General features: G+C 36.3%; 1 protein-coding gene across 1 annotated transcript; it reads left to right on the top strand.

The window, feature by feature from the left end:
* The first annotated feature begins 20,812 nt into the window (after positions 1 to 20,812).
* On the top strand, positions 20,813 to 21,415 carry LOC145001432 (blue copper protein 1b-like). Its single transcript, XM_078960810.1, has 2 exons — positions 20,813 to 20,978; positions 21,090 to 21,415. Exons 1-2 carry the CDS (start codon positions 20,813 to 20,815, stop codon positions 21,413 to 21,415), a joined length of 492 nt encoding a protein of 163 aa, XP_078816936.1.
* Positions 21,416 to 26,018: the final 4,603 nt, after the last annotated feature.

A 26,018-nucleotide genomic window follows, 5' to 3' on the forward strand; every position in this document is an offset into this window, starting at 1 on the left:
CCATCAATTCCTAGTTGTCTATTGCATCTAAACCAAAAGTAGAAAAAATAATTAAATAATTAAATAAATAAATAAATAATAAATTTTTTGCCATTTACATATTTAGAAAGTAATTTCCATCTTCATTCGAAGTTAAAAGCAGTTCATCATTTTTATCCCACATAAAATGGAGACTTGAAGCTTAGCCATGAAAATAAAATAAAAAAACCTGTCTATTTTTTTTTTTTTTAATACGATGGATTAAAACATTCTAACTAATTGATTCTCTTTGGAGGGGGAAAAGATTTTCTTTATGGCATTTAAACAATACTAGGTACTTGTTCTTAAAAGTAATACATCATTAAAAAAGTTCATCCTTTGATGGTAAAGCTTTTCAAGAAGCATGTGCGTAAAAGTTAAAATGAATGATTATATCCAAATATGTTTTCTTTATTGTAATTTCTTCACAATCTCATACTTATGTTTTGTGACATAAAAAAAAAATATTTGGGGTTGTTTGAAAGGAATAGAATATCCAATTCCAAGTCCATCAAAAGAAAAGAAAAAACACACCGGGAAAACCCCGATGAATCCATTGTCTTTTTTGATCAACTATTTAATCGGGATCGGTGCAATGGTTGCATTCTTGTTGCCACCAAGCAATAAAGAAGAAGGGTACCTGTTTGTTCCCATTCCAAGACGTCTACCATTTCTTTAGCAATGGCAAGTTGATCATCTGTAAGATGATGATGATGATAATAATAATAATAATAATAATAATAATAATAATAATAATAATAATAATAATAAATTGATTTATATAGATGATATAAGTTTTAAAAAATCCATTAATCAATGCGATGAACATAAATATGTAAATAACCAACTATAGCTTTCGATTTTTTAGGGACTTCCTGTAAATTTTGGGCATATTTCCACCGTTACCCATTCTAAGTAATAATGCAAGAAATAACAGTGTCCTTTTAAGAAGTTTTCTTATTCAGACATTATACTTTGAAATTTTGACACCTTTAACAATCACCTCGATTAAATTCTTATCCATAGATTGTTATAAGAACTTTTTGGAAATTGCCGACTTGGTTGGTACTATCGACAGACAAGATGTGCAGCTTTTTTAAAGAAAGTATGCAGACAAATGACAATAACAACTTCTATTTCACTTGGTCTCTTATTATTTAGCATTTCACTAAACACCTTATGTACATAAATAAACTTCAAGAACATGATTACATATGTTGTCTTCACTCAGACTATTAACATTAGTACTGATTCTTCCAATTTCAAGAACAGATAACCATAAATTGATATTGATGACGAGTTATTTGAAGAAAGATGTAATAACTCGATTTCATGTGACAAATAACCAAAGATAGATTGAAAAAATTCACAAACAAACTAAATAAGAAATTGTATTTCCTTTGGCAATACAATACAACATTAGAAAAAGAAACCAAATAGAATACATGTGGAGTTACATTGACGTATCTTGTAAGAAATTACAGCAAATTAACGAGAAGAGGAGAGTTAATTGCTATCCTGGTGAATAAAATAATAATTTCAAAAATAGAAGATGGTTATGATTAAAGAGGGAAAAAATGGATACATACCATATTAACACCATTATTGCTAATTATCATGAGGATCCCGATAACTTGGGAGTTGATTTCATGGAACTATAGTTACGAAAGTAGCTGAATTGTAGAGCTCATAATAAATAGGCAAGGGATAGATAATAGCCGAAGGGCATTTAAGGAAATTTATATTGAAAAATTGAGCGGGATAATAAGCTTGGAAGGGGGTCGACCAAATGACACATGGCAATTGGGTACTCTTTTATTAGAGTAGGGGATTTTAGTTATGTAAAGTTACCTAAATTGTTAATTGTTGATGCCTTGAAAACATTCAAAGAATTATATATCAAATAAGGATTATGAGGATGATAATTGAAAGCTACACAAATATAGTCAAATTTTAACTTTCAGTTTACTGTGACCACATGTGGAACTGCCCTGATGGAAATGAAGCCATTGTGGGTGGGCAAGATGGTAAATTGCACATGTATTCAGTGGGTGGGTAAGATGGGCAATATATGCTTTCAAAAGAAGTTGTTCTTGAAACAAATTTTGATCCTAAAATGAGATTTCCAATGGCTTCTAACTAGAATCTATTTTACCTAACTTCAAATGAGCAAAATCACAAAAATGGAAAACTTTTAATTAAATGGTTAGAATGACCAAAATGGTCAAAATACTTTCTTTTTTACCTATTGATACATGGTTGACTTGCCCAAAAATATATTTTTATTCTGTTTTAGCTATTAGATATGCGCAACATAACTAAAATGGCCCTTTTGACCGAAATAGTAAAGTTAGATTAAATTCTTACAATTACCAAATTGATTAAAATGCTTTTTTTTACCTATTGTAACATGGTTCAACTAACAAAAATATTAGTTTTATTTTGTTTTACTTGCTTGGTATGGAAAATGAATAAAATGGTCATTTTGACCAAATTGACCGAATTTGTCATGACCTTAATAAAGCTCGAGTCAAATCGGACATTAATAAAGCTCCGCAAGGTGAGTAACAATATGATTTGTGTAACATCTTATTTCCTGCCATTTTTGGGCCGTGGGCCACAAGTTGATTGTGTAAGGCTTTGGGCCTTAAGGAGGCAAAGTTTAGTCCTTCTGGAAGAGGTAATGTTAGATAAGAGATTTTACCCTTGAATTGTGTTTTGGGCCGAAGTGTACAAAGGAAAAAGTCATAGGTCGGGTTTTTGCATGAAATATGGATTTTTATTCGAGAAGTTTTAAGTCCAAGATATTTAGATAATACTCCATCCGTCCCAAAATAATAGTCCACAAACAAAAAACACACAGTTTAAGAAAACATTAATTACCATTAACTTTATTAAAGGAAATTACAGTCTTACCCTTCTGTTGCATTTAATTTTATGGTAGTTGCATTTAATTTTATGGTAATTTAACTAATAATGAGGGGTATTATGGTAAAAGACATATTTATTTTTAGAAGTAGACAATTATTTTGGGACAAACCAAAATGGAAACATGGACTATTAATATGGGACGGATGGAGTATTGTAGAGCTCTTTAACACCTTTCCATGGATATAAAAAAGCGTCAAAAAAGGATTTTGAACGAAGAAGGAACGACCATTTGAAGTTAGGGATATTGTTGGGTTAGTTGAGTACATTGGGTGTACTTGGGAATCCCTAGTATGCTAGGTGTACTAACAGTATGTTGGGCGTACGTGATTGGTGCCTAAACCCTATTTTCGTGGTTTGAGTCTTATTTAAGCTCCTTGACCTCCCCAAACCCATTCCATTCTCAGCCTCCACCTCTCCAGCACCCTCTCTTGAAACCCTAACCCTAGATTGAGCCTTGTGAGCTAAAAGAATGTGATTTTAAGTGCTTTGGATTGTTCTTGGTGCACCTTGAAGAATAAGGAATTCATTGAAGAAGTGTTGGTTTCATTGGAGCTTGTAGATCCGGACTTTGTTCACCTTAATCTTTCTCCTAGAGATATAAAGTTTGAATCTTGATGATGAAATTGTTAGATTAGCTAGTTTTGAGTGTTGTGAGCTTTTGGTCACTTTAAGTGCATAAAGTTAAGATCTTGAAATTGTGTGACCTTGTTATGGATAAAGTTGGAAACTTTATCCATTTAAGCATAATTTTAATTCAGATCTGAAGGTTAGAGACTTGGACTTAATGGATTAAGTTGAAAAACATGCACGTTTGGGTCCCTTTGAGACTTAAAGACTAGATCTTGTTTGTTGGGACCATTCTAATGCATAAAGTTGGAAACTTTATCCATTATGGAGCTGTTATGAACCATAAAAATATCATATTGGCCCTTCTATCCCTTCCATACAAGAGTTGAGTTGTCTTATTGGATTAAGAACTTAGGGTTTTGGACATTAAGCACTTTATAGCCATACAAAGTCATAAAGTCAGAATCTTTATGACATGTGACATCATTTTGGGCTTGGATCTGAGTTTTGGATGTAATGGCATAATAGAATAGGCTCTTAATGGAGTTTTAGGACTCGACTCATATATTGGGTGTACCTGGTGGTACATTATGCGTACACAGTCAGTGCCCCACTTTTGGTCAACATTAGAGTGCATTGGGCGTACTCTATTGGTACGTTGGGCGTACTCCGCTGGGAAGAAATATTTACTTTGGGATGTTGATTGTTGATTATTGATTTTGACCAGGGTTGACCAAGTTTGACTTAAGGGTATTTTGGGTATTTGGAGCTATACTTAAGCCTTGGTCTCTATCTATTGAATAGGTGCCCTATAGAGCCAGTATTTGGAGTTGTGTATTGTTCAACTACTCGTCAAATTGTGAGGTGAGTTTTCCTCACTGTGCTTGTGGGTCAAATGCACCAATGTCAGTCCACTAGATTGTGTATACTGGTATATAGGATATCGTTGTGCTATAGTATTTTGTAGATCAAGTTGTTTGTCTGCTGACTGGTTATATAGTTATCTATTGATGGATATATGTTATCTTTTATGCAGCCGACAACTAAGTGGGCCAAACCTTTTTATCAGAGATCTCGAGGCCAAAATGTAACATCCCAAAAATACAGGCCAAAATTTTCGTTTTAATTAAGTTATTACAAAACCAACAATATAATAAAACATGCATAATAATATCTCATCTCAAACCAGTGTGAATAATCAAGCATGTCATCATAAAATAATATCAGAGTGTAATCCCAAAGATCTCATGTACGGAAAGTATAGTGTGATGTGCTGCGATCAAGCCGACTCCTTTCCTTTGAAAATGAAGTACCTAAAACCATAAACAAAACCTGTAAGCACGAAGCTTAGTGATTTTCCCAAAGCATACCATACACACAATCCACATATCACATATCTTGTTAGCTATAAAAGCTACCCGTATCACATATCCTGCTAGCTATAAAAGCTACATATAACATATAAGTTATGTATACAAAAACCTGTAAGAATGACATGGGCTACCCCACATGGTCTTCACCTAGGACTGCCAAGGGCTACCCCACATGGTCTTACATCCAATGCCATGGGCTACCCCACATGGTCTTTACTTGGACTGCCATGGGCTATCCCACATGGTCTTACACCCAAGGCCATGGGCTACCCCACATGGTCTTTACTTGGACTTCCATGGGCTACCCCACATGGTCTTACACCCAAGGCCATGGGCTACCTCACCTGGTCTTTACTTGGATTGTCATGGGCTACCCCACATGGTCTTACACCCAAGGCCATGGGCTACCCTACATGGTCTTTACTTGGACTGCCATAGGCTACCCCACATGGTCTTACACCCAAGGCCACGGGCTCCCCCTGGGGTCTTCATGCAAAACATACGATCATAATACATATCAAGACACAGAGTAATTACACATATATCATAAGCACATAATAGGCCGGCCTTGGTGCCGTAGACCCATGGGTATGGTGAAGACTCACCTGGCACTACTGAAGTCCTGCAGACTCAATCCTACACTACTGAAATCCCGCGGACTCAACCCTAACTGCTAGATGACAGATTCCCAAACTGTCAACATCAAACAATACCCAATTAATAATTGGGCTCCACTACATAACCATAAGTACCTACTTTCGATAATTACTACATTACCCCTAAGCTTGTCTTATATAAGCCCAAGGCCTAATCCATAGGCCCAAAGTCAACTGGGAATCAAAGCCCAATATATGGTCCATTTATGGCCAAATTTTCCAAATTAGGCCCAAACCTATATGTGGTCTTATGGCCCAACATTATACAATCATTAAGGCCCAACTATGGTCCAACAATAAACCTAAGTGAAGTTAGGGTTTCACATAAAATGTCGGTTAGGGTTAAGTTTCCTACTTAACCCATTAAGGAATTATTCCTCTAAGGACTTAATCCATTAAGTCCATCATTCTTCTAAATAAGTCATATGGTGTGATTGGGCTTAATCACACAATTCCATTCCAGTGGCCCAAATGTGGGTCTTGATAAGTCCAAGCCCATAATCCCAAATTAGAGTTTTCACATGAAATGATGATTAAGGTTCAGTCTTCTTTCTTAACCCATTAAGGACTTAATCCATTAAGTCCATTATGCCTTACGCTAGTTTGCCAATGATTATTAATTATTATTTAAGATTTAATAATTAATTCTCGTGTGTGTGTCCCAAGCAATTTCCACAAATTAGGGTGTTATTGGCATTATGGTGTTCCAATCCAAATATTAGCCTATTAATCAAATTGTTGGCCTTTTATGACAATTAGGGCTTTATTCGGCCTAATAACCCACTAAAATCTTATTAAGCCCATATGGGTTTAATTGGGTCCATTAGAGTCCATTAAGCTTCATTGGGCCCATTAGAGCTCCTTTGAGCCCATTAGGGTTTCTAGCACCCTAAACGAATCTATCACAAGAGGCAAAGCGCACCGCCACCCGAAACGGCGGCCGGTGGCAGCAGCCACCACCCTAAGGTGGTGGTTTTCAATTTCATTTCATTATACTTTAGCTAATTACACTTTACAATGCCTTAACCAAAAATAAACACATACTAACTACATTAAACACACACAATGGTGGTTCATGGCGGCAGCCACCACCTCACGGTGGTGGTGGCTCTCGGTTTTCCAGCCAATCTACATTATACGCACAAACCCTCTAAAGAAAACAAAAACACACCCATCCAAACTTGTTTCTGATCTGCGAGGTGTACCCAGCCACCCTCCCGGTGGCCCACGATGATGACAACAACCGCTTTGGAACGATAGCCACCACCTCACGGTGGTGGCGATGATCTCAGTTTGTTCTCAGTCAAGCAGTAGCACACCTCGATGGGACCTTGCTCGGAATCTGGACGCAACCACCAGTTGGTGCGTAACAACGGCAGCATCCGTTGAAGCAACCACAATGGTGGCTATCGGCGGCATAACGAAAAGGAAGAAGAATAAGGACGACGACGACTGGTCCCGAGCGATCGTGGTCAATGAAACGGCAGGGAGGTGGTGGAACAGAAGAGACGCGAAGGGAGGGGGTCCACTGGAAATAGCAACGATGACGCTCCGGGGTGAGTTTCTTCTGATCTCCCGCTGCCATGATGTCTGATGGAGGTTTCCGTCTTCAATGCGGTGGCACAGCGGCGACTCCGTGGTATAGAAGCAAGAGGGTGGTGGCCGACCATAGAGAGAAGGAAAATTGGCGGCTACTCCAATATTTAGGGTTAGGGTTGATTCTCGGTGACGTTGGGGTTATATACCCGGATTTACAAACCTTCTCCCATAACGACATATATAGTCCCTCCCTTCAGAAATATTTTTGAAATAAACCCCATATTTACCTTTTTAGCCCTCAACCTTAAAATTCCTTACAATTTGAGTATAATACTTAGCAAACAGCCCCCTTCTCTTCAAGATCTTTAAAAATAAGGTCCATATGTTACTCTTTTAACCCCCAATCTCTTAAAGTGTGTCAATTAACTCCTCGAGACCAACCTTTGACATATAATTATTTATTTTAGGGCTTCAATTCGTTCATTAATTTATTTATTAATTAAATAATAAACGGAGTGTTACACAGAAGGGCCGTACTTGCGGGAAATGCGGCAAGGTACATGAGGGGCCATGTCGGTCTGGGTCGGCTTACAATCTATATGGCTAGGAGGGGCATTTGGCTATGGAATACCCCAAGAGATTTCGAGTCTATTTTAGCTGCAATCAGACGGGCCATGTGAAGGCCGTTTGTACTCAACTTGCATCCAGGGCAGTTCAGGCGCCCCCTAGCAACATTGCGTATCACCAATGGCCGACAGGGGAAGGCCGAGGCATCGAGGGCTCGAGGCAGAGCATTTCACTTGACAGCAGAGGAGGCCCTCATAGCTCCAGATGTCGTGGTTGGTATGTTCTTCTTATATTTAGTTAATTTAATTATATTGATCATATTGTCAATTGTGTAGGTACATTTCTTGTGAACTATGTTCCTGCGCTTGTGCTTTTCGACTTGGGTTAGAGTCGGTCTTTTGTGTCGTTATCTTTGAGTCACAGTTTTAGTATTTTGCAAGAGGCCTTGAGCAGGCCTTTGAGGGTCTCGATTCTGGACGAGCACCTTGTCTCAGCTGCAGATGTCTACAGTGGTTGTTCACTGGTGATTTTCGGTGTAGGATATCAAATTGATCTTATCCCTATCCCTATGGGGGGATGTTAGCATTATTGTTGGTATGGATTGGTTGAGCCGATTTGGGGCTCTTATCAATTGCTAGCGCCAAATGGTGACAGTATGAGATCCTAGTGGGGGAGTGTTGACCATTTATGGTGCGGGTACTAGATCGGGATCAGCCTTCTGTTTTGCCGCTAGGGCAACACAGAGTTTGCATCATGGGTGTGCGGGTTTTCTGGCATATGTGATGAACACTCGAGTTAAGGAGAAGTGGTCAACTTCGGTGTCTAATGTTCCGGTGGTACATGATTTCCCTGATGTTTTTTCCTAATTACCGGGTGTGCCTCTTGAGAGGCAGGTGGAGTTCCAAATTTATCTGATTATAGGTGTGGCGATGATCGCCATGGCACTATACCGTCTTGCACCTCCCGAGATGCAAGAGTTATCCTCTCAGCTGCAGGAGCTGTTGGGAAAGAGTGTATTAGACCAAGCAGTTCTCCATGGGGAGCTCCGATCCTTTTCGTCCGGAGAAGGACGGATCACACCCTATGTATATTGATTATAGAGAGCTGAACAAGTTGACAATGAAAAACGGTTATACTTTGCCTAGGATCGATGACCTTTTTGATAAGTTGCAAGGAGCATCTTGGTTTTCAAAGATTGATTTGAGATCCGAGTATCATTAGATGAGGGATCAAGAGGAAGATCTTCAGAAGAAATCCTTTCAAACTCACTATAGACACTATGAGTTTGTGGTAATGCCTTTTATCCGGGATCACCAATGCACTGGCGGCGTTCATGGATCTCATGAACCAAGTTTGTAGACCCATGTTGGATCGATCGGTGATCATTTGTATCGATGACATTTTGGCGTCTTCGAAGTCCAGGGAACATCATAAAGAGCATCTACCAGAGATTCTTGGGGTTCTGAGGTTGAGAGGCTTTATGCCAAATTCTCCAAGTGTGAATTCTTGTTGCGAGAGGTTCAGTTCTTAGGATACCTCGTCAACCAGAACGATATTTTGATTGACCCAACCAAAATAGACGAGGTGATGTGGTGGGAAGTGTCGAGTTCTCCATCTAATATTCGGAGTTTTCTAGGCATGGTAGGTTATCATCAGAGATTCATCAGAGATTTCTCCAAGATTGTTGTTCCTATCACCAGGCTGACCAGGAAGGATATCACTTTTGTTTGGGGGCCTGAGCAACAGGAATCTTTTGAGACTCTTCGCCAGAGATTGTGTGAGGCTCCAGTGCTAGCCCTCTCGGAGGGAGTAGAGGACTTTATGGTCTATTGTGATGAATCCATAACAAGGTTGGGTATTGTGTTAATGCAGAGAGGGCATGTGATAGCATATACATTGAGGCAGATGAAGCCTAATGAGATGAGGTATCCCACCAATGATTTGGAGCTAGGGATGGTGGTGTTCTCCCTCAATATTTGGCATCATTATCTCTATGGTATTCGGTGTACCATCTACACGGACCATATCATCCTGAAGTACCTTATGGATTAGCCCAACCCAAATATGAGGAAAATGAGATGGTTGGACGTGGTGAAGGACTACGATTGCAAGATCTTGTATCATCCAGGCAAGGCTAATGTGGTGGCCGATGCCCTGAGTCGTAGAGCAGCAAGTACCCTGATCCAGGACATGTGCATGGGGATGACAATGATGACTCATGTATTAGATATCATCAAGGAGGCCCGGGTAAAGGCCATAAAAGAAGAAAACCGAAATAGTGAGCAGGTAGTCAGACAGGTTTCGGCTTTTGATCAAGACAACAAAGGGCTTTTGAGCCTTCATGGGCGGGTATGGGTACCGTATGCGCGTGCGGCTCAACGAATCTTGATGGAAGAATCCTATAATCAAGGTTTTCTATTCACCCAGGAGCTACGAAGATGTATCTGGATCTGAGGCATGGTTATCAGTGGTCATGCATGAAGAGAGTGTGGCTTGGTTCTTAACATGCCGAAAGGTCAAGACGGAGCACCAATGTCCTCATGGTAAGTTGGAGCCTCTAGAGGTTCCCCTACGGAAGTGGGAACAGATTACTATGGATTTTATCACTAAATTGCCAAGGACTACTAGGGGTGTTGACACCATTTGGGTAATAGTGGACCGGCAAACTAAGAGTGCTCACTTCTTAGATTTAAGTGAGAACTCTTCTGCAAGAAAGTTGGCTGAGATTTATGTTCGAGAAGTGGTGGTTCGGCATAGGATGCCGACATCTATTGTGTCTAACCGGGATGTACGCTTAATTCGACATTTTGGAAGAGATTTCATGAGGAGTTGGGCACCCAATTACATTTTAGCACTGTGTACCATCCGCAGACGGATGGGCACAGCGAGCAGACGATTCAGATACTTGAGGGTATGTTGTGTGCTTGTGTTATTAATTTTGGTGGGAGTTGGGACTCCTGCCTTCCCTTGTTCGAGTTCTCATACAATAACAACCATCATTCTAATATCGGTATGCCCCCGTTCGAGCTTCTTTATGGTCAGAGGTGTCGAACTCCTATCTTTTGGCGCGAAGTGGGTCATAGGGTCATGCGGAGCATGAAAGTTATGCTCAAGATGACTGAGCTCATACAACAGGTTCGGCATAGACTTTTGACCGCTCAGAGCCGTCAAAAGAGTTATGTGAATCAGTGACATTCAGAGTTTGAGTTTCAGGTGGGAGATTTTGTGCTCCTGAATGTGTCACCCTGGCAGGGTCTTATTTGTTTTATAAAATGGGGCACGCTAGTTCCCAGATTCATAGGCCCGTTCCGAGTTTTGGCTCGTGTGGGAAAGGTGGCTTACCGGTTAGAGCTACCGGAGGATTTGAGCAAGATTCATGATACCTTCAATGTAACTCAGCTGAGGAATTATATAACTGACAAGACTATTATGGTCCCTTAAAGGATATTTAGGTTGATGATCTCCTATATTACGTGGAAAATCCTCTAGCCATTCTGGATCGCAAGGTGAAGACCTTGAGGAACAAGGTCGTGAACTTGGTCAATAATCAGTGGCAACATCGTAGAGGCTCAGAGTGGACTTTGGAGCCGGAATCCAAGATGAGAGAGTAGCATCCAGAACTGTTTCCAGAGGGTGACTTGAAGGGCGAAGTCTGATTCTAGTGGGGGAGAATTGTAACATCTTGATTAAGGTATAATCAACTTTTTCTTAAGCTTTTTAATTATGTCATATTTTGTGACATCTCCAAAATCACGGCCAGAAAAGACCGATTTTATTTATGCTTTTTAAATTGATTTCAGAGTAAATCCTTTTGACTTAAAAGTGTTGCGGAATTTGTTCCCAAAACAAAACATGATAAAATAATATTTATCAAAGCATTTCATCAAGAGATGCATTTTCATTATATAATCAAAACTCGGGATGTCATGTTCCGATACAGACCATAAAGCATAAACGATAACATTACAAGTAATTCAACAAATATATACATATACAGACTTGTAAACAAAACAACTCGATGATTCATCCATCTTACGCCCTTGCGCCACTTCCTGTAATACAAATAAAACTGAGTGGGTCAGGCTTGGGAGCCTGGTGAGCATATAGGGTTTTCAACCCACAATAAATAAATTATATTTAATTTCACCAACCAATCACTATCCCGATTACCCATTCCCGTTATCCTCACTTTACGTCCCTAAAACAACATCTATTTCAAGGGACCTAATCTAGGATTTTCATCGGGACGGACATTACTGCTAAGGGGTTTCCTCAACAATAGATATCCTAAAGGCAACCATGAGGGGATAGAGTACACCGGTGAACACATCGTTCACAACACCTAAAGGTTATGAACCTGCTAGCGTTCCACAAGACTGTCTAGAAGGAGTCTGTGGTCATTATCCATACTCCGCTGAATAACTAGGTCAACATCAACAACATCGAGGCCTCTCATCTGTTTATTACACACCAACTATCTACCCATGTTCTACCCAACATATTAGTAGATAAAAATATATATTTTTATACATAGTTTAAAACCTGTATAGCATTTTCATTCAATATATATTCCACATAACAGAGGAGGCACACCCACATAACACGTATTTTATAGAAAATAAATCGGATCTATGAGATAGAAGAGAGTGAATATACATTCACACATATAACAACAAAATTATACACATAACACGTATTTTGTATAAAATACTTCATAATTATGCGTTAGAAGAAAGTAACTACACACTCACTTGATCAGAAGATGATCGGACAGCACTACGGCTTGTAGAAGTAGTATTCTTCGGCAGATCTGGAAGATCTTCACAAAAACCGGACTCCTCGCGGGCAAAGCATCGGCTCGGGAATCTTACTTCTCGGGATCTCCGGGACCTCGGGACTTGCTTCGGGGCTCGGCAATGATACCGGGGCTTCGAGATAATTCTTGCACGAAAAACGATGCAAAAACACGAGAAAAAGGGAAGAAATGAGCACTGAACTCAGTTGCCCTCGACCTCCTTTTATAGGGGCTGGAAGGTCGAATTATGTTGGGCGTAAATTGAGATTACGCTGGGCGTAACGATGATAAGATCGCTGACACCCCCCCCCCTTCGGATAATATCGGAATATATATATATATATATATATATATATATATATATATATATATATATATATATATATATATATATATATATATATATATATATATATAAAATATCGAAAATATTTAATAAATTTCAAAAATTCATATCTTCCTCATACGAACTCCGTTTTTGACGTTCTTTATATCCACGCGTAGGTGAGACTACGATCTACAACTTTCTTTCAGACTTCGTTGGCTAATTTTGACTTTATTTTTATTATTTATTTTTAGTAGGCCGGGACATGAAAATTCCGTTATAAATTCAGAATTTCTTCATCCGACGTCCATTTTCGCCTATCTTTTTATCGTTTTACTCCTATTAACGAAACCTTCCATTCTCATTTAGATTGTTTTGGCTAAAAACCACTCGATCTCAAATCGAGTATTCGGGCTGCATACTGCTAAGTCGAAACTTCGAAAAATCATAACTTCCTCATACGAAGTCCGATTTGGGCGTTCTTTTTATGCACGCTCTCGGTTTAAAGAACTCTACGACTTTCATTTAGATCACTAAGGCTAAATATTGCTCTAACGTAAATTTCACTTTTTACGTCATTCAACGTTGTCGGTTCTATCGCGAAACTTCGACAGGTCATAACTTCTTCGTTATAACTCGGATTTCGGCATTATTTATATCTTCGGAATCCTTGTTTCAACCACTACATATTTATGCAAAGATATTGGGATTATCCCACACTTCAAATTCAACGCTTATTTTATTCTTAATTCATTAAATTATAATAATTAAGAAAATAAACACATAATTCTCATAATACTCAAATATTTCATCATTAATACTTCAAAAAGATATCAAGGGTTAACCAAGACTATTACATCAATGATAATACCTAGCCTGGAAACGTGGGCGTTACATATTTAGTCCCTTGAATGAGATTTGTGGTAGGTGGATACCCAGGGTGTATGCATGAGTACGCGTAGGGTACTCATGCATCATGCATATCGCGGAAGTCCACCTAGGCTCATATTTCAAAACCCTAATATCTTGGCGTCCCTATTTAAGGAATATGATGGCCTCATTATCAGTCCCTAACCTCTCCTAAACCCTAAATGTCAAGTGTGTATGCTTTTGAGTGTGTTTTGGTAGCCTAAAGTGGTTCTTGGCCTTGTAGTAAAAGAGGAAAGCTAGAAGAACAAGGTGTTATTAAGCTTTAAGATCCCGAAACCATCCATATTTATGCATCATTTCCAGGTATATAGTTTGTACCTTGGCTATTATTTCTCTTGGATCTCTTTAATTCAAAATTCATGAGTTTTGGTCCTCAAGGTTGGACCTTTTCAAGTTTGTGACTCTTTAGAGAGTTTAGGTTATCCTTTCATGCAAGTTAGGGTGTCTAGATGAATAAAAATGTTTTGCTTGAACTTCCTTTATACATCATGCATAAGTAAAGTAGATTGTAAGATGTAAAATGATGCTATAGTCTCCCGTAGCCATGCAAAGGCTTCAAGTCATCAACTTTATGGATTAAGAAGCCTTATATTAGTCAGATTTGTAGTAGGGTTGAATGTCTTAACGGATTAAGACATTTAGTAAAGCATTTGAGAGATTTGGGGAGTATGTTGTGCGTACTCTTGACTACACGCAGCGTAGTCTGGTTGTTCCCCATCACACGCTTGATCAGCTGTACGCCCAACATTCTGTGTTGTATGCTCAGCGTACGCATTGGGTGCTGACCTCTGTTGAATTTTTGTTGACCATGTTGACTTTGATATTGGTCAAAATTTAGGGTTTCAGACCTAGGGAAGGGCAAATGGTCCTCTTTTCCTTTGTGGGCTTAATTGAGGACTTTGGACTCGTGTGAGACTTGGACCTTAAATATTGATTAAGGTTAATCTTTTGGTTAAATAGGCGGAGTCTAGATCCGGCATTTCGGGTGCTAGGTTTTTGAGTCATCAGTTATAGGTCATTCACCTCACTTACTCTTGCCTATGTGGTAGGATAGTTGCTTTGTTGTGACCAGGTGAGTCCTGCTGTTATGATATGTTGTGTTATGTATGTTGTGTTATATGATATTATAATAATTGTCTAATTGGGCTATTGTTAGCTAACCGGGGGTTGCGGATAACCTCCCGAGCATATTGTTAGCTCAACGGGACTGCTGATAGTCTCAAGGTTGCAGATAACCCATAGTTATTTATTTATGTTGAGTTATGTATGATATCTTAGGGAACTCACTAAGCTTTATGCTTACAACTGTTGATTTGCATGTGACAAATACTTCGCAGGACCGTGGGAAGGTGAAAGTCTGATTATACACACACACTGGGATTTTATTATTGGGACATGATTCTTATGTACTCTTATAACAAGGACACTTGTGGTTTTGAGATGATTTGTACGTGACTTTTTGGTTGTGGAACTATGTTCTTTTGGAAACCTTCAAAATGAATATTTTGGTCTAAAATTGAGATGTTACAAAGGAGGCAAAATTTAGTCCTTATGAAAGGAACCAATGTTAGTTAAGAGATTTTACCATTGAATTTTGTATTGGGTCGACGAGTAGAAAGGGAAAAGTCATAGGTTAAGTTCTTGAATGAAATATGGATTTTTATTAGTGAAGTTTTTAGTCCAAGATATTTACATAATATTGTAGAGCTCTTCAACACCTTTCCGTGGATATAAAGAACATCGAAAATGAAGTTGTAACAAAGAAGTTATGATCGTTTGAAGTAAGGGTGATTTTTGGGTTAGCTGCGTACGATGGGTGTACGCGATCAGTGCCCAAACCCTGTTTTCATGGTTTGACCCCTATTTAAGCTCCTTAACTTTCCTAAAACCATTCCATTCTCATCCTTCACATCTCCAACGCCCTCTCTTAAAGCCCTAACCCTAGATTGAGCCTTGTGAGCAAAAAGAAGGTGCTTTTAAGTACTTTGTAGTGTTCTTGGTGCACCTTGAAGAAGAAGGAGCTCATTGAAGAAGTGTTGGTTACATTGGAGCTTCTAGATCTAGACTTTGTTCACCTTGATCTTTCTCTTAGAGGTATAAAGTTTGAATCTTGATGATTAAATTGTTATATCTAGCTAGTTTTCCTCACAGTGTCTGTAGGTCGAAGGCACCAATGTCAGCCCACTAGATTTTGTATCCGATAGGATGTCCTTATGATGTAGTTTTTTATAGATCTATACGTTTGTCTGTTGACTAGTTATATGATTATCTGTTGCTTAATATATGTTCCTTGTTATGTATATGTCGACATGGTATGGTGGGGATGAAACTGTACTGCTTTATGCTATCAATCAACAGACTGGGGCATTCCAACCGAAAGGTTATATGCCATGGTATTCCAACCAAAAGGTTATGTCCCGGTGGGTAATCCAACCAGGAGGTTGTCGACCTATTATGTATTGGGCATTCAAATCGTAAGGTTGTAGGCCAAGGCATTCCAACCGAAAGGTTGTGGGCCGGGGGTAATCCCACAAGGAGGTTGTGGACCCATTATGTATTAGGCATTCCAACCGTAAGGTTGTGGGCCAAGGCTTTCCAACCAAAAGGTTATGGGCTAGGGGGTAATCCAACCAGGAGGTTGCAGACCCGATATTTATTTGATTATATGTTTGTATTGTGGTACTTTGGGGGAAAATCACTAAGCTTTGTGCTTACAGTTTTAGTTTATGGTTTCAGGTACTCCAGAGGATCATGGGGAAACAAAGGCGTGATCGTTCACAACTTCCTGTTTTTATGGCTTCGGGTCTTAGGAAAACTCTAATATTGAAATAATGATTTGCAAATATTGACTCATTTGTAAACAATGATGTTAAATGGTTGATATTGAACATTTTAAATTTCTTTGATTTTTGGGATGTTACATTTTGATTTGTAGATAATTAGAATCCTTACTAGGGCGTTTTTGTTTGTTTTGAATTCATGTAATAGGATCTAATCGAGGCATTTTGGAATTCCAAGTGTGAAGAAATCGGAAATTGAAGATATGGTGAAGGTGCTTGAGTCTCTAAATCGAAATCCACATCTAACTCTCAATCTTGATAAGGTCAACTTCATTCCCACTATTGTTTTTTGTTGAATTATTGTTTAATATCAAATGTGTGCAAATTTGGTAGTTGGGTGGATACTAGAAGCTAATATACAGTACAATAACAATCCTATAATCATGAAGAATGAAATTGGGATCGAGAGATTTTATCAGTTTGGGAGATTTCTTGCAAATAATTGATATTGTTAAGGTACTTCTTATGATCTTAGTCTCCATAACCTCTCATCTCTTTGGTTTATTCACTTTGCATTTTTTTTTTATTTTAGTTCCATTTTTCATTGGATATTACATGTTTTCATGCTTTATGGTTTTTAATTTTTATAGTAACATTTACATAAAAAGTAGTCAAATGTATCAAGTTTTTCATGGTTTTTCTTGGATTAGTCTTCAGTTTTTTTCTTCGATATTCTTCATTTTGCCTTTTTTAGACATTTTTTTGTGGTGTTATGTTTTAAAGTTTTTTATTATATGAACAGCCAATTAAGCTTTAAAAAATATTATAATACTATTAATTTTTTGTTCCTTTATGCATAGTTCTTCCACGTCATTGGTTGATTTTTCTCTTTTTTTTCAATCTTTCTTATTCCCCTGCCATTGTAACAAATAAAAGTGGGAGTAGTGTACTCCACTGCTTCATTCCTTGTAAACCGCCTCATCTACTGCTTTTTCCTGGGTGAATCTACCACCGCCTTTTCTCCCCTCAGTTACATCTACACAGATCAAAATTCCCTAAAATCACCCGCTTTCATCTCACCTTCCTATCCGGTATACTTCCAGATCATTCACCGCTCACTTTATCTTCCCTCCTGCTCCACAAACAACGTTGGTTGGAGGGAGTTATAGCCCGACTTCCTTTGGTTGGAGGGAGTTATAGCCCGACTTCCTTTGTCTTACCTCTTTGTTATCCTGAAGGCACCTCCTTACCGTCGAATCCCTAGAAACAACCTACATCGTCTCTAGAAACGCTAGGCGACCACCACCACAAGCTCCGTAGCTCGCTATGGAGATTCCTGTGTTGGTGGTTTCCACTTGATGCTTCCATTTGCTAACCTAGGACCAAGGTACTTCTTACTTCGTTCTATCTTTATTTCTCGTCCTTTTTTCTAGACTGGTACCGATTATGAATTATCTTTACTGAATTACGGTTCCTATGTTCATTTGTCGGTGATATAGCTTGCATCTTCTTTACAGATTCCGACTGTCAGCTCCACCATCGCTCCTACGCCTTTGTTCGTCCAGGAAAACGCAACTTTGTTAATGATAAATCATCTTTATAGTAAGGTGAAATGAGTTTGAATTGGTATGATTATTGATACAAAATTTGAAGAAACGGTAAGATTTCCCAAGCTTCACAATAATATCTTGGTTCACGCAACAACAATGGCTACAAGGTAGTACACCGTTAGCCTCTCCTCCATCTTCCACCCTCAACATTTTTATTCTGTAACTAATGGTTCGTTCATACCTTTACTTAACGAAGTTTTTATGTAGTTTGAAGCATTTTATATAATGTTGCAGTGCCATAAGGAAGCAGGACGGCTGATCGTGGTCATATTATTGCTTACACTCAACCAAGACGGTTGGCTGTGCAGGTACTTATTATCAATGTTTTTTTTGGTTAATGTTCATTGTTATCATATAATACCTTTTTGATGCACATACTTTACTTTCATTTTCGCTAAATTTGCACTAAAATTGCATCTAATGACAAGTTTGAATCGATCTCATGTTTTCAGAGTGTTGTTGCAAGATTGGCACAGGGAGTGAGAGTCAAACTTGGGGAGGAAGTTGGTTACACTATTCGATTTGAAGATGTCACAAATTCAGTAAGACTTTATCTGAAGCTCAATAAATGATACAATTTATGCAATTATCATTGATCTAAACACAAGAAATAACAACAGATTTTTATTGATTTCTATATTATCGCATAATACTTTTATTTCTTTCTATTACAACATTTCACCTTCATGTTTTCATATTAGTGTGTTTTTTTATAATTACCCAATTATGGCATTGAAGTTTTTTTTATATATTTAGGTTTAGGACGTTATACTTCGAAAAGTTTATCTTTTTTTTGCAATTAACACATAATTTTAAATTTTAGGTGCTTCCCATGTCGAGTTATGTTGGTCTTTCTATATATCTGATATTTAACTTCCAAATTCCAACAATCCTTTGATCTTTTGACCTTAATGCCGAATTTAATGTATGTTTTGTTATCTACAAGGTGAAATTTATTGAACTGCAAAACAATTAGCATGAAATTTTGGTAATAATTTTTTTATTCAGATCAAGTGTTTTGAATGCAAAAACAACGGAAGAGAACGAAAATGTAATGTATTTTTTTTTTTTTTTTTTTGACTTTTTGTAGGTTATATGAGCTAATTTGGTTGGAGAAAATCTGTTTGGGCATGTCAAGATTGGGAAGGTATATCCAATTACCTCGGGAATCATTGATTCCAACTTTCAACTTTTGTAGAGAGGAATTACTAACATCCGACAACAGAATTGATGTATCAAATGGCATTGTAAATTTAAATTGTGGATTGATAGATAGATGTCCTTTTGCTTCCACACAATGTGGGTTCTTTGTACAAAACAATCTCAATGATGGATTATAGATTTAAGATAACTATTTTACATTTTTTTAGCAATATATATTTTAAAAGTCCAAAATATTCATGTTTTGAATATTATGTATATGTTTCACATCTTTTGCATATGTACAAACTTATTAAATATTTATCCTTAAATGTGGTCAACTTTCATATATAATTACATTCCATTCATATAATCAAACAAAAAACAAAATCCCTTGTGACACATGCGAAGCATGGTCATGTTCCCTAATTAACGAAATTAGAATTTTTGTAAGATTGTGTTTTGAGGAATCCTTTTAATTAATATTACTATTAATAAAAACTTTGGCTAGACAGGAAAGATATTAAAATCTTAATATATAATTATTATTAATAAAGCGTAGAACATCCACAATAGGAACTCATTTAAAAATTATTTTCAATGAACAAACTTTTGAAAAAACTTACCCCTACAAATTACGTCGTAAACTTGATTCTATAAATTTTAACTACATATTAAATTTGAATTGCAAACTAAAAAGAATAAAACAGAAGCATACCTTTATTATTATTAAACATAAACAATCGTTTCATTAAAATTTCCATGCTTGCGGTATTGAATCAGGTCATTTCATTTGTTAATCCATATTATTTTGCGAATTATTGATCACAAGGCTTGCCTAAATAAAGTTGACAATCGAGCTTTGATTGCTGACGCTTTGAGAGAGTAGGATAGGAGGACAAAAGGGTTGTTACCACATACCAGCATACATGGAGATTACTCTACACAAAGAATCCAAGGTATTCCTTTTTCTTGAATCTTGATTAAAGTGCATCCGACTCTCCATAATCATCACCAAAGAACTCCTCAAAGCATATCGAAAAGTTCACCGATTAATCGAGGAGGACACATAGAGCAAGCTATATATATGCAAAGCCGCCATCTTTTGTTAATGTTTTTCACTGTCACATTATGAATTTTAATGATCACTTAACGTTTGTTCCATGTACTCAGATCACACAAAGAGCCCAATAACAAAGCCCAAAAACGATCCAGTCCATGCACAGCATAGGCAATACCTTCCTAGTTCTAATTAAATAAGTATTTTGCATGGATCCCGTGAGAGAAATACAATCAAAATATGATGACACTTGGTAAAGAAAGAAAAAAAAAAAAAAAAAAGTAGTTTTGTTTCTTAATAATTAGTGCAACAATCGAAAGGCAAAGAAACAAGACCAATTCCACAATGTCATTGCCGTCCATTGCCGGTTTCATACTTCGCACTTTTACATTCATTCCCAAACCTTATAAATAAGCAAAAATAAACATGCATGTAGCCTACAAGCAAATTACAATCCAATTTTAGGGTGTTTTAATAATTACAGAAATATTTATTCGAAATCTCTCATAATTATTTCGTAAATGGCTGCATCACATTCAATCATCATCTTCATCGGAACCCTGGTTGTTCTTGCAACTTCAATATCCGCCAAGGAATACATTGTTGGGGACAAAAGCGGTTGGACTCTCGACTTTGATTATCAATCTTGGGCCAAGGATAAAGTTTTCATCGTTGGAGATACACTTGGTACGTTTTATATTCCAACAAATATACATACATTTAGCTTCTTTAATATCGTTTTCTAGCATTTTAGGTTTTCAAGAAAGTTAACTTTTTAATTTTATATTCTTCATCCAGTATTCAATTATGCATCCGGTGCCCACAGTGTGATGAAAGTCAATGGCACCGGTTTTCAGCAGTGTATTGTTTCATCTTCGAATGGAACTTTGACAAGTGGAAGAGATATCATCCCACTTCAAACCCCAGGAAGAAAATGGTACATTTGTGGTGTTGGGAAGCATTGTGAGTTAAGAAACATGAAGCTTTTCATCACTGTTCTACCACAAACAATGGCTCCTGCTCCAAGCCCAGTAGCAACATCTACATCCACCAAATTGATAGTGCCAACAGTCTATGGCTTTGTAGTTGCATTATTCGGTGGTATTTTGTTGCACTTGGTATGAAACATGTCTAGTTTGTTTTATATTCTTCAATTGGTTGTTTGATATTGATTACATATCTATTTGTTCATTGTTGTATCGGTTTGAGACAATTTATATACGAAATGTGGATTTCTTTTTATTAGTATATATGGATCGATTTCCACCATCTTTTTTAACTTGTATTCATATGGAAAAGTAAACATCCTGAATGGACTACTATTAATTGATGTAGGTTGATTCATTAGTGGGTTTACTAATGATGATGTTAGTAGTGCATCTAATAAATAAAACTAATATATTAAAATTTTAGGTTTTACTGATTAACCATTTGCCACTGAGATGTGAATCATAATCGAACTAAAAAACAAAACAAAATTTTTACTCAACCGGAGGTTGGCCTAAAATTAGTTACAGTTTAATTTGTTCCTTTTTCTTTTCGGTTTTACGTATTTTATACACCTTTTCTTTGCCTTTGTAAGTATTTAATCAAAAGACTGGTGTTTATTTTTTTAAGTCTTATTGTATATCAATTTAATTTTAAAACCCAGTATTCGTTCGAGGTGCATGGTTAAGTACGACATCTTAGGAATTAGTGAATAAACTTTAGATGAATGTTTTATTGAGCAACATGTGTATCCGTGAGTAAGTATTATATCCAAATGAGTTTTCCAACTATTTGGGTTTATGATCCATAAAGAATGGTGCATTGAGGTAGATATTGTTGGAAATTTAGTAAAAATATTTATATTTTTTACTAACTTGACATATATAAATATATACATATATTGTATATATAACGAACTCTAAGTGGGTTTGTGTTCTTCTCCATGAGGACTTCGAAACGATATATTATATGTCCAAAATAAAGTATAAGTGAATGAGATATCGATACTCAAATATAGGTATTTGAGAAATAAGTTTAGCAAAAGAGAGGTATATATGTAGTAAAATATTGGTGGATATGATTTGGAACATGACAATAAAAATGGTATCGATCGTTGAGAAATTAAGGTAAATGAATATTGTGATTGCTCATATATGTTACATAAACATCATTTAAATACTCATCTCATGCATCAACATATTTTGGATCAAATTTCAATTACAAAAATGGATACTTGCTATTTGAATTGGAAAAATGGATATTTGCACTTTAAATCATCAACTATATGTAGGAATAAATGTTTGTGCTTTGAAAATCATGAACGAAGCTGGTGTGTTTCATAAATGACATCATCGGCAAAGTAGTTATGTATGAGACAATCAAGGGCAGCTTCATGGTCTCTCTGTAAAGCATTTCTCTTTCTCGGACGTAAACTTTCGACATTAGTATTTCTTAAAAACTAGATATTTTGTTTCATCATTATTGCGATAAACAACAATACCTTCATCATACAATCATTCAATAACAAAGATCAAGATTATGAGGAAACTTTATTTGTGATAGGGGTATAAAAAAGTGTGCTGGACCTTGATCCCACAAGACCTATTTTTATATGGGGTAATTTTACAATGTTTTCGGATTTCGGAAGCTCCGTTATGAATACTCGGTGAACCCATTGAAATAATACCCTTTATTTAATTATTTTTATTTATAAAAGGAAATATTAAACTTAAAGTAGTCATTGTGTAATACTCCCTTCGTTCTAAAATTATAGTTCATCTTTCCTTTTTGGTTTGTCCCAAAATAACAGTCCACTTCTAAAAATAAATAACATTTTACCAAAATATCTCCTTATTATTACTTAACCAACTAAGCATTTAATGGAACATTAAATGCAAAGTAAGGATAAAACTATCATTTATTATATAAAGTTAGTGGTAATTAATGTTTTTCTTAATCTGTGTGTTTTTTTATCTATGGACAATAATATTGGGATGGAGGGAGTATATGTTTTGTATTCGAATAATGAATTTAATATATAAGGTTAACGGAAAGAAACAAATGAAAAATTAGATAAAGAAAGCTAAACGAGAGATTTCGGGTCAAATGGGGTTAACGGGATTTGGGGAAATGGAAAAATGGGGAATGAAGCGAGGTTAGGGATTGGAAAACAAAGGAATTTGGGGTCGGGACGAAGGGAACAGGGGAATTCGGGAGCGGGGGCTAAGATGGCTATTTCCACCCATGTTTGGTCCCTTTGACATCTCTGTCGGGGGTGTTCACTTCAATGGCTTCCTTCTCTATACCCCACATCCTAAATGGGGGTGTGTGTGTGTCTATATATATATATATATATATATATATATATATATATATATATATATATATATATATATATATATATATATATATATATATATATATATATATATATATATATATATAAACAAAGTTATTTTTGGATTGTCCTTATAACCATAAATAGTTAGAAATGATATTATGAGAGAGAGAGAGGAAAAAAAACAATTTGTTAATATATTACGTGATTTATATATTAATTGCAAATAGATAATTGATATGTTAATTTGTTATGTGATTAATAAATTAACATAAGATCAATAGTTACATAATACATTTGTTAATTTATATGGTTAATAAAATAACAATAAATCAATTAGAATTAATTAATTATTAATCATATTTAATCAGGAATTATTTTGGGATTAATTGGAATTATTTAAAAGTGCAATGAGTGAATTGTAATTGTTTAATAGTTAAATAAAAGAAGAAATTCTAGAACCCTCCATTGCATGGACGGTTTTGGAGGCTCTTCTAGGGTTTCTAGAAGCCTCCTGGTGCATAAAAAGAAAGACTTTGAATTAAGATTAAATCTTTTATTTGATTAATTTAAATATATTTTTACCTATAAGTTACCTAAACAATAAATATGATCCCAAGGTCATCAATTTTCGCTCATGCCCTTTCTTGCAAGCATAGGAACAAAATTTCTTCCTCTATCGTCTTCATTCTAGGGTTTCTAGGGTTTGGGTGTAAGCCATTAGAGGCATTAGAATTCTGGTGCTTGCTTTCTAAGGCTTTGAAGAAGGAATTTTTGTGGTTATTTACTATAATAATCAAATGGTATGTAAACCCTAACTCTTTGTTTATTTTCGATTATTATAGAGTTCCTTTAGGGTTCTTGGTGTTCATAGTTTATTGTTATGAATAGAGAAAACATAGATCCAAATAGGTTACATGTTAACTTAAGAGTTAAGTTATTTTCCACCTCATGCAAAGATTTATAACCTATAAAACTTAGTAGTGGTATCAGATTCATAGTTTACTAGTTGATTGTGCAAAATATTGAATAAATCAAAATTAGGGTTTATAGAAATCAAACCCTAAAATGCTTTAATTTTCACGTAATGTTAGGGTGCAAAGTTCTTCATGTATGACTTTGTAGATGGTTTGAATTTTGTAGACCCACTTGCATGTGGTGCATTAGCCTTATGACTAATGAGTATTAGAGAGTGAGAGAGAAAGACATGTAAACACCTCTATATAAGGTGGGTTTAGTCCATTTGTAGAGGTGTGCTTAAGAGGTGTAAAAGTTGAGTGTGTGAGTGTGTTATTTATGTAAATTTAGATCTATGTCCCTTTTTGTAACACCATACATATTCAATACATCTCTTAAACACCTAAATCACTGTGTTCATTGTGCAATCTTTAATTTCGCATGCCAAACCATGTTCTATAATCACATCAATTGGTATCAGAGCGGTTCTCCGAAGATCAACATGATTTTTGAAGAAACGATTCTCGGTTTGGCTAAATTTCTCACAATTGGAGCATTTATGGTGACTCTCTCTATATATATAATCTCTCTTAATCTTAATGATTCGTGCATTGCGTTCTTGATTTTTGATCGTTTTGACTCGTTGGATCAATTTTATAAAAAAAAAACCACTTGTTATGATCCAATAATTTTTCCATTGATCAAGCCCCGATCTAATCATATTCTTGTGTTCGATTTGATTCTCAATCGAAATTGTTTGTTTAAATCAAGATTTTATTCGTAAATCATTTTGATTCATTTTTAGAATTTGATATTGTTCATATTCGGAGTCATATTGATATTGTTCATGTTTGAGCCCAATCTTCAATTTATTATTGTTCATGATCCATTCCTTTGAGCCCAATTTGTTATATAATCGATCCTGTTCATCTAAATCTAATTCATCGAATGAGTTCTGATCATGATTCTTATTGTCATTCTTCGTCAGATTCAAATTGATCGATTTAGCTTTCGATCTTTGACCCTATATAAATTCGTGCACCTGATTTTTTATGTGGCCAGTTGGTCATATATTGATGATCGAGAACATCAATTTGATTTCTATATTTGAATCGCATATTATACTCAATCAAATTCTTAATCTGATCCATTTGGTCATTCGATTTTCTCATTCATGTTCATCTGAATTGGGGAAGAAGGTTCACTTTTCGAATTCAAGTCCTTAATTTTTTAGCTTATGGACAGATTCTATCATATTTCTAATTGGAGGAATATTCTGTGAAAAATGAAGATTCTTCATTTCGAATCCCTGAAGTCTCACAATTTTGACAGATTCTGCCCAGTTTCGACTTGAGGGAAAAATTCTGTAAACTGGGAAAATATTTCGAATGCGGTGCCCTGCAGTTAATGCGAATTGACACTTTATGCCCAGTTTCGCAAATAGG

This window comes from Lactuca saligna, chromosome 6, assembly GCF_052625555.1.
Source record: "Lactuca saligna cultivar CGN05327 chromosome 6, ASM5262555v1, whole genome shotgun sequence".
Taxonomy (NCBI): Eukaryota; Viridiplantae; Streptophyta; class Magnoliopsida; order Asterales; family Asteraceae; genus Lactuca; species Lactuca saligna.

Excerpts from the sequence above, each read along its gene's own strand:
- LOC145001432 (XM_078960810.1), top strand. The coding sequence starts at position 20,813 with ATGGCTGCATCACATTCAATCATCATCTTCATCGGAACCCTGGTTGTT. Across the intron at positions 20,979-21,089 it reads CATCGTTGGAGATACACTTG|TATTCAATTATGCATCCGGT; the intron begins GTACGTTTTATA and ends TTCTTCATCCAG.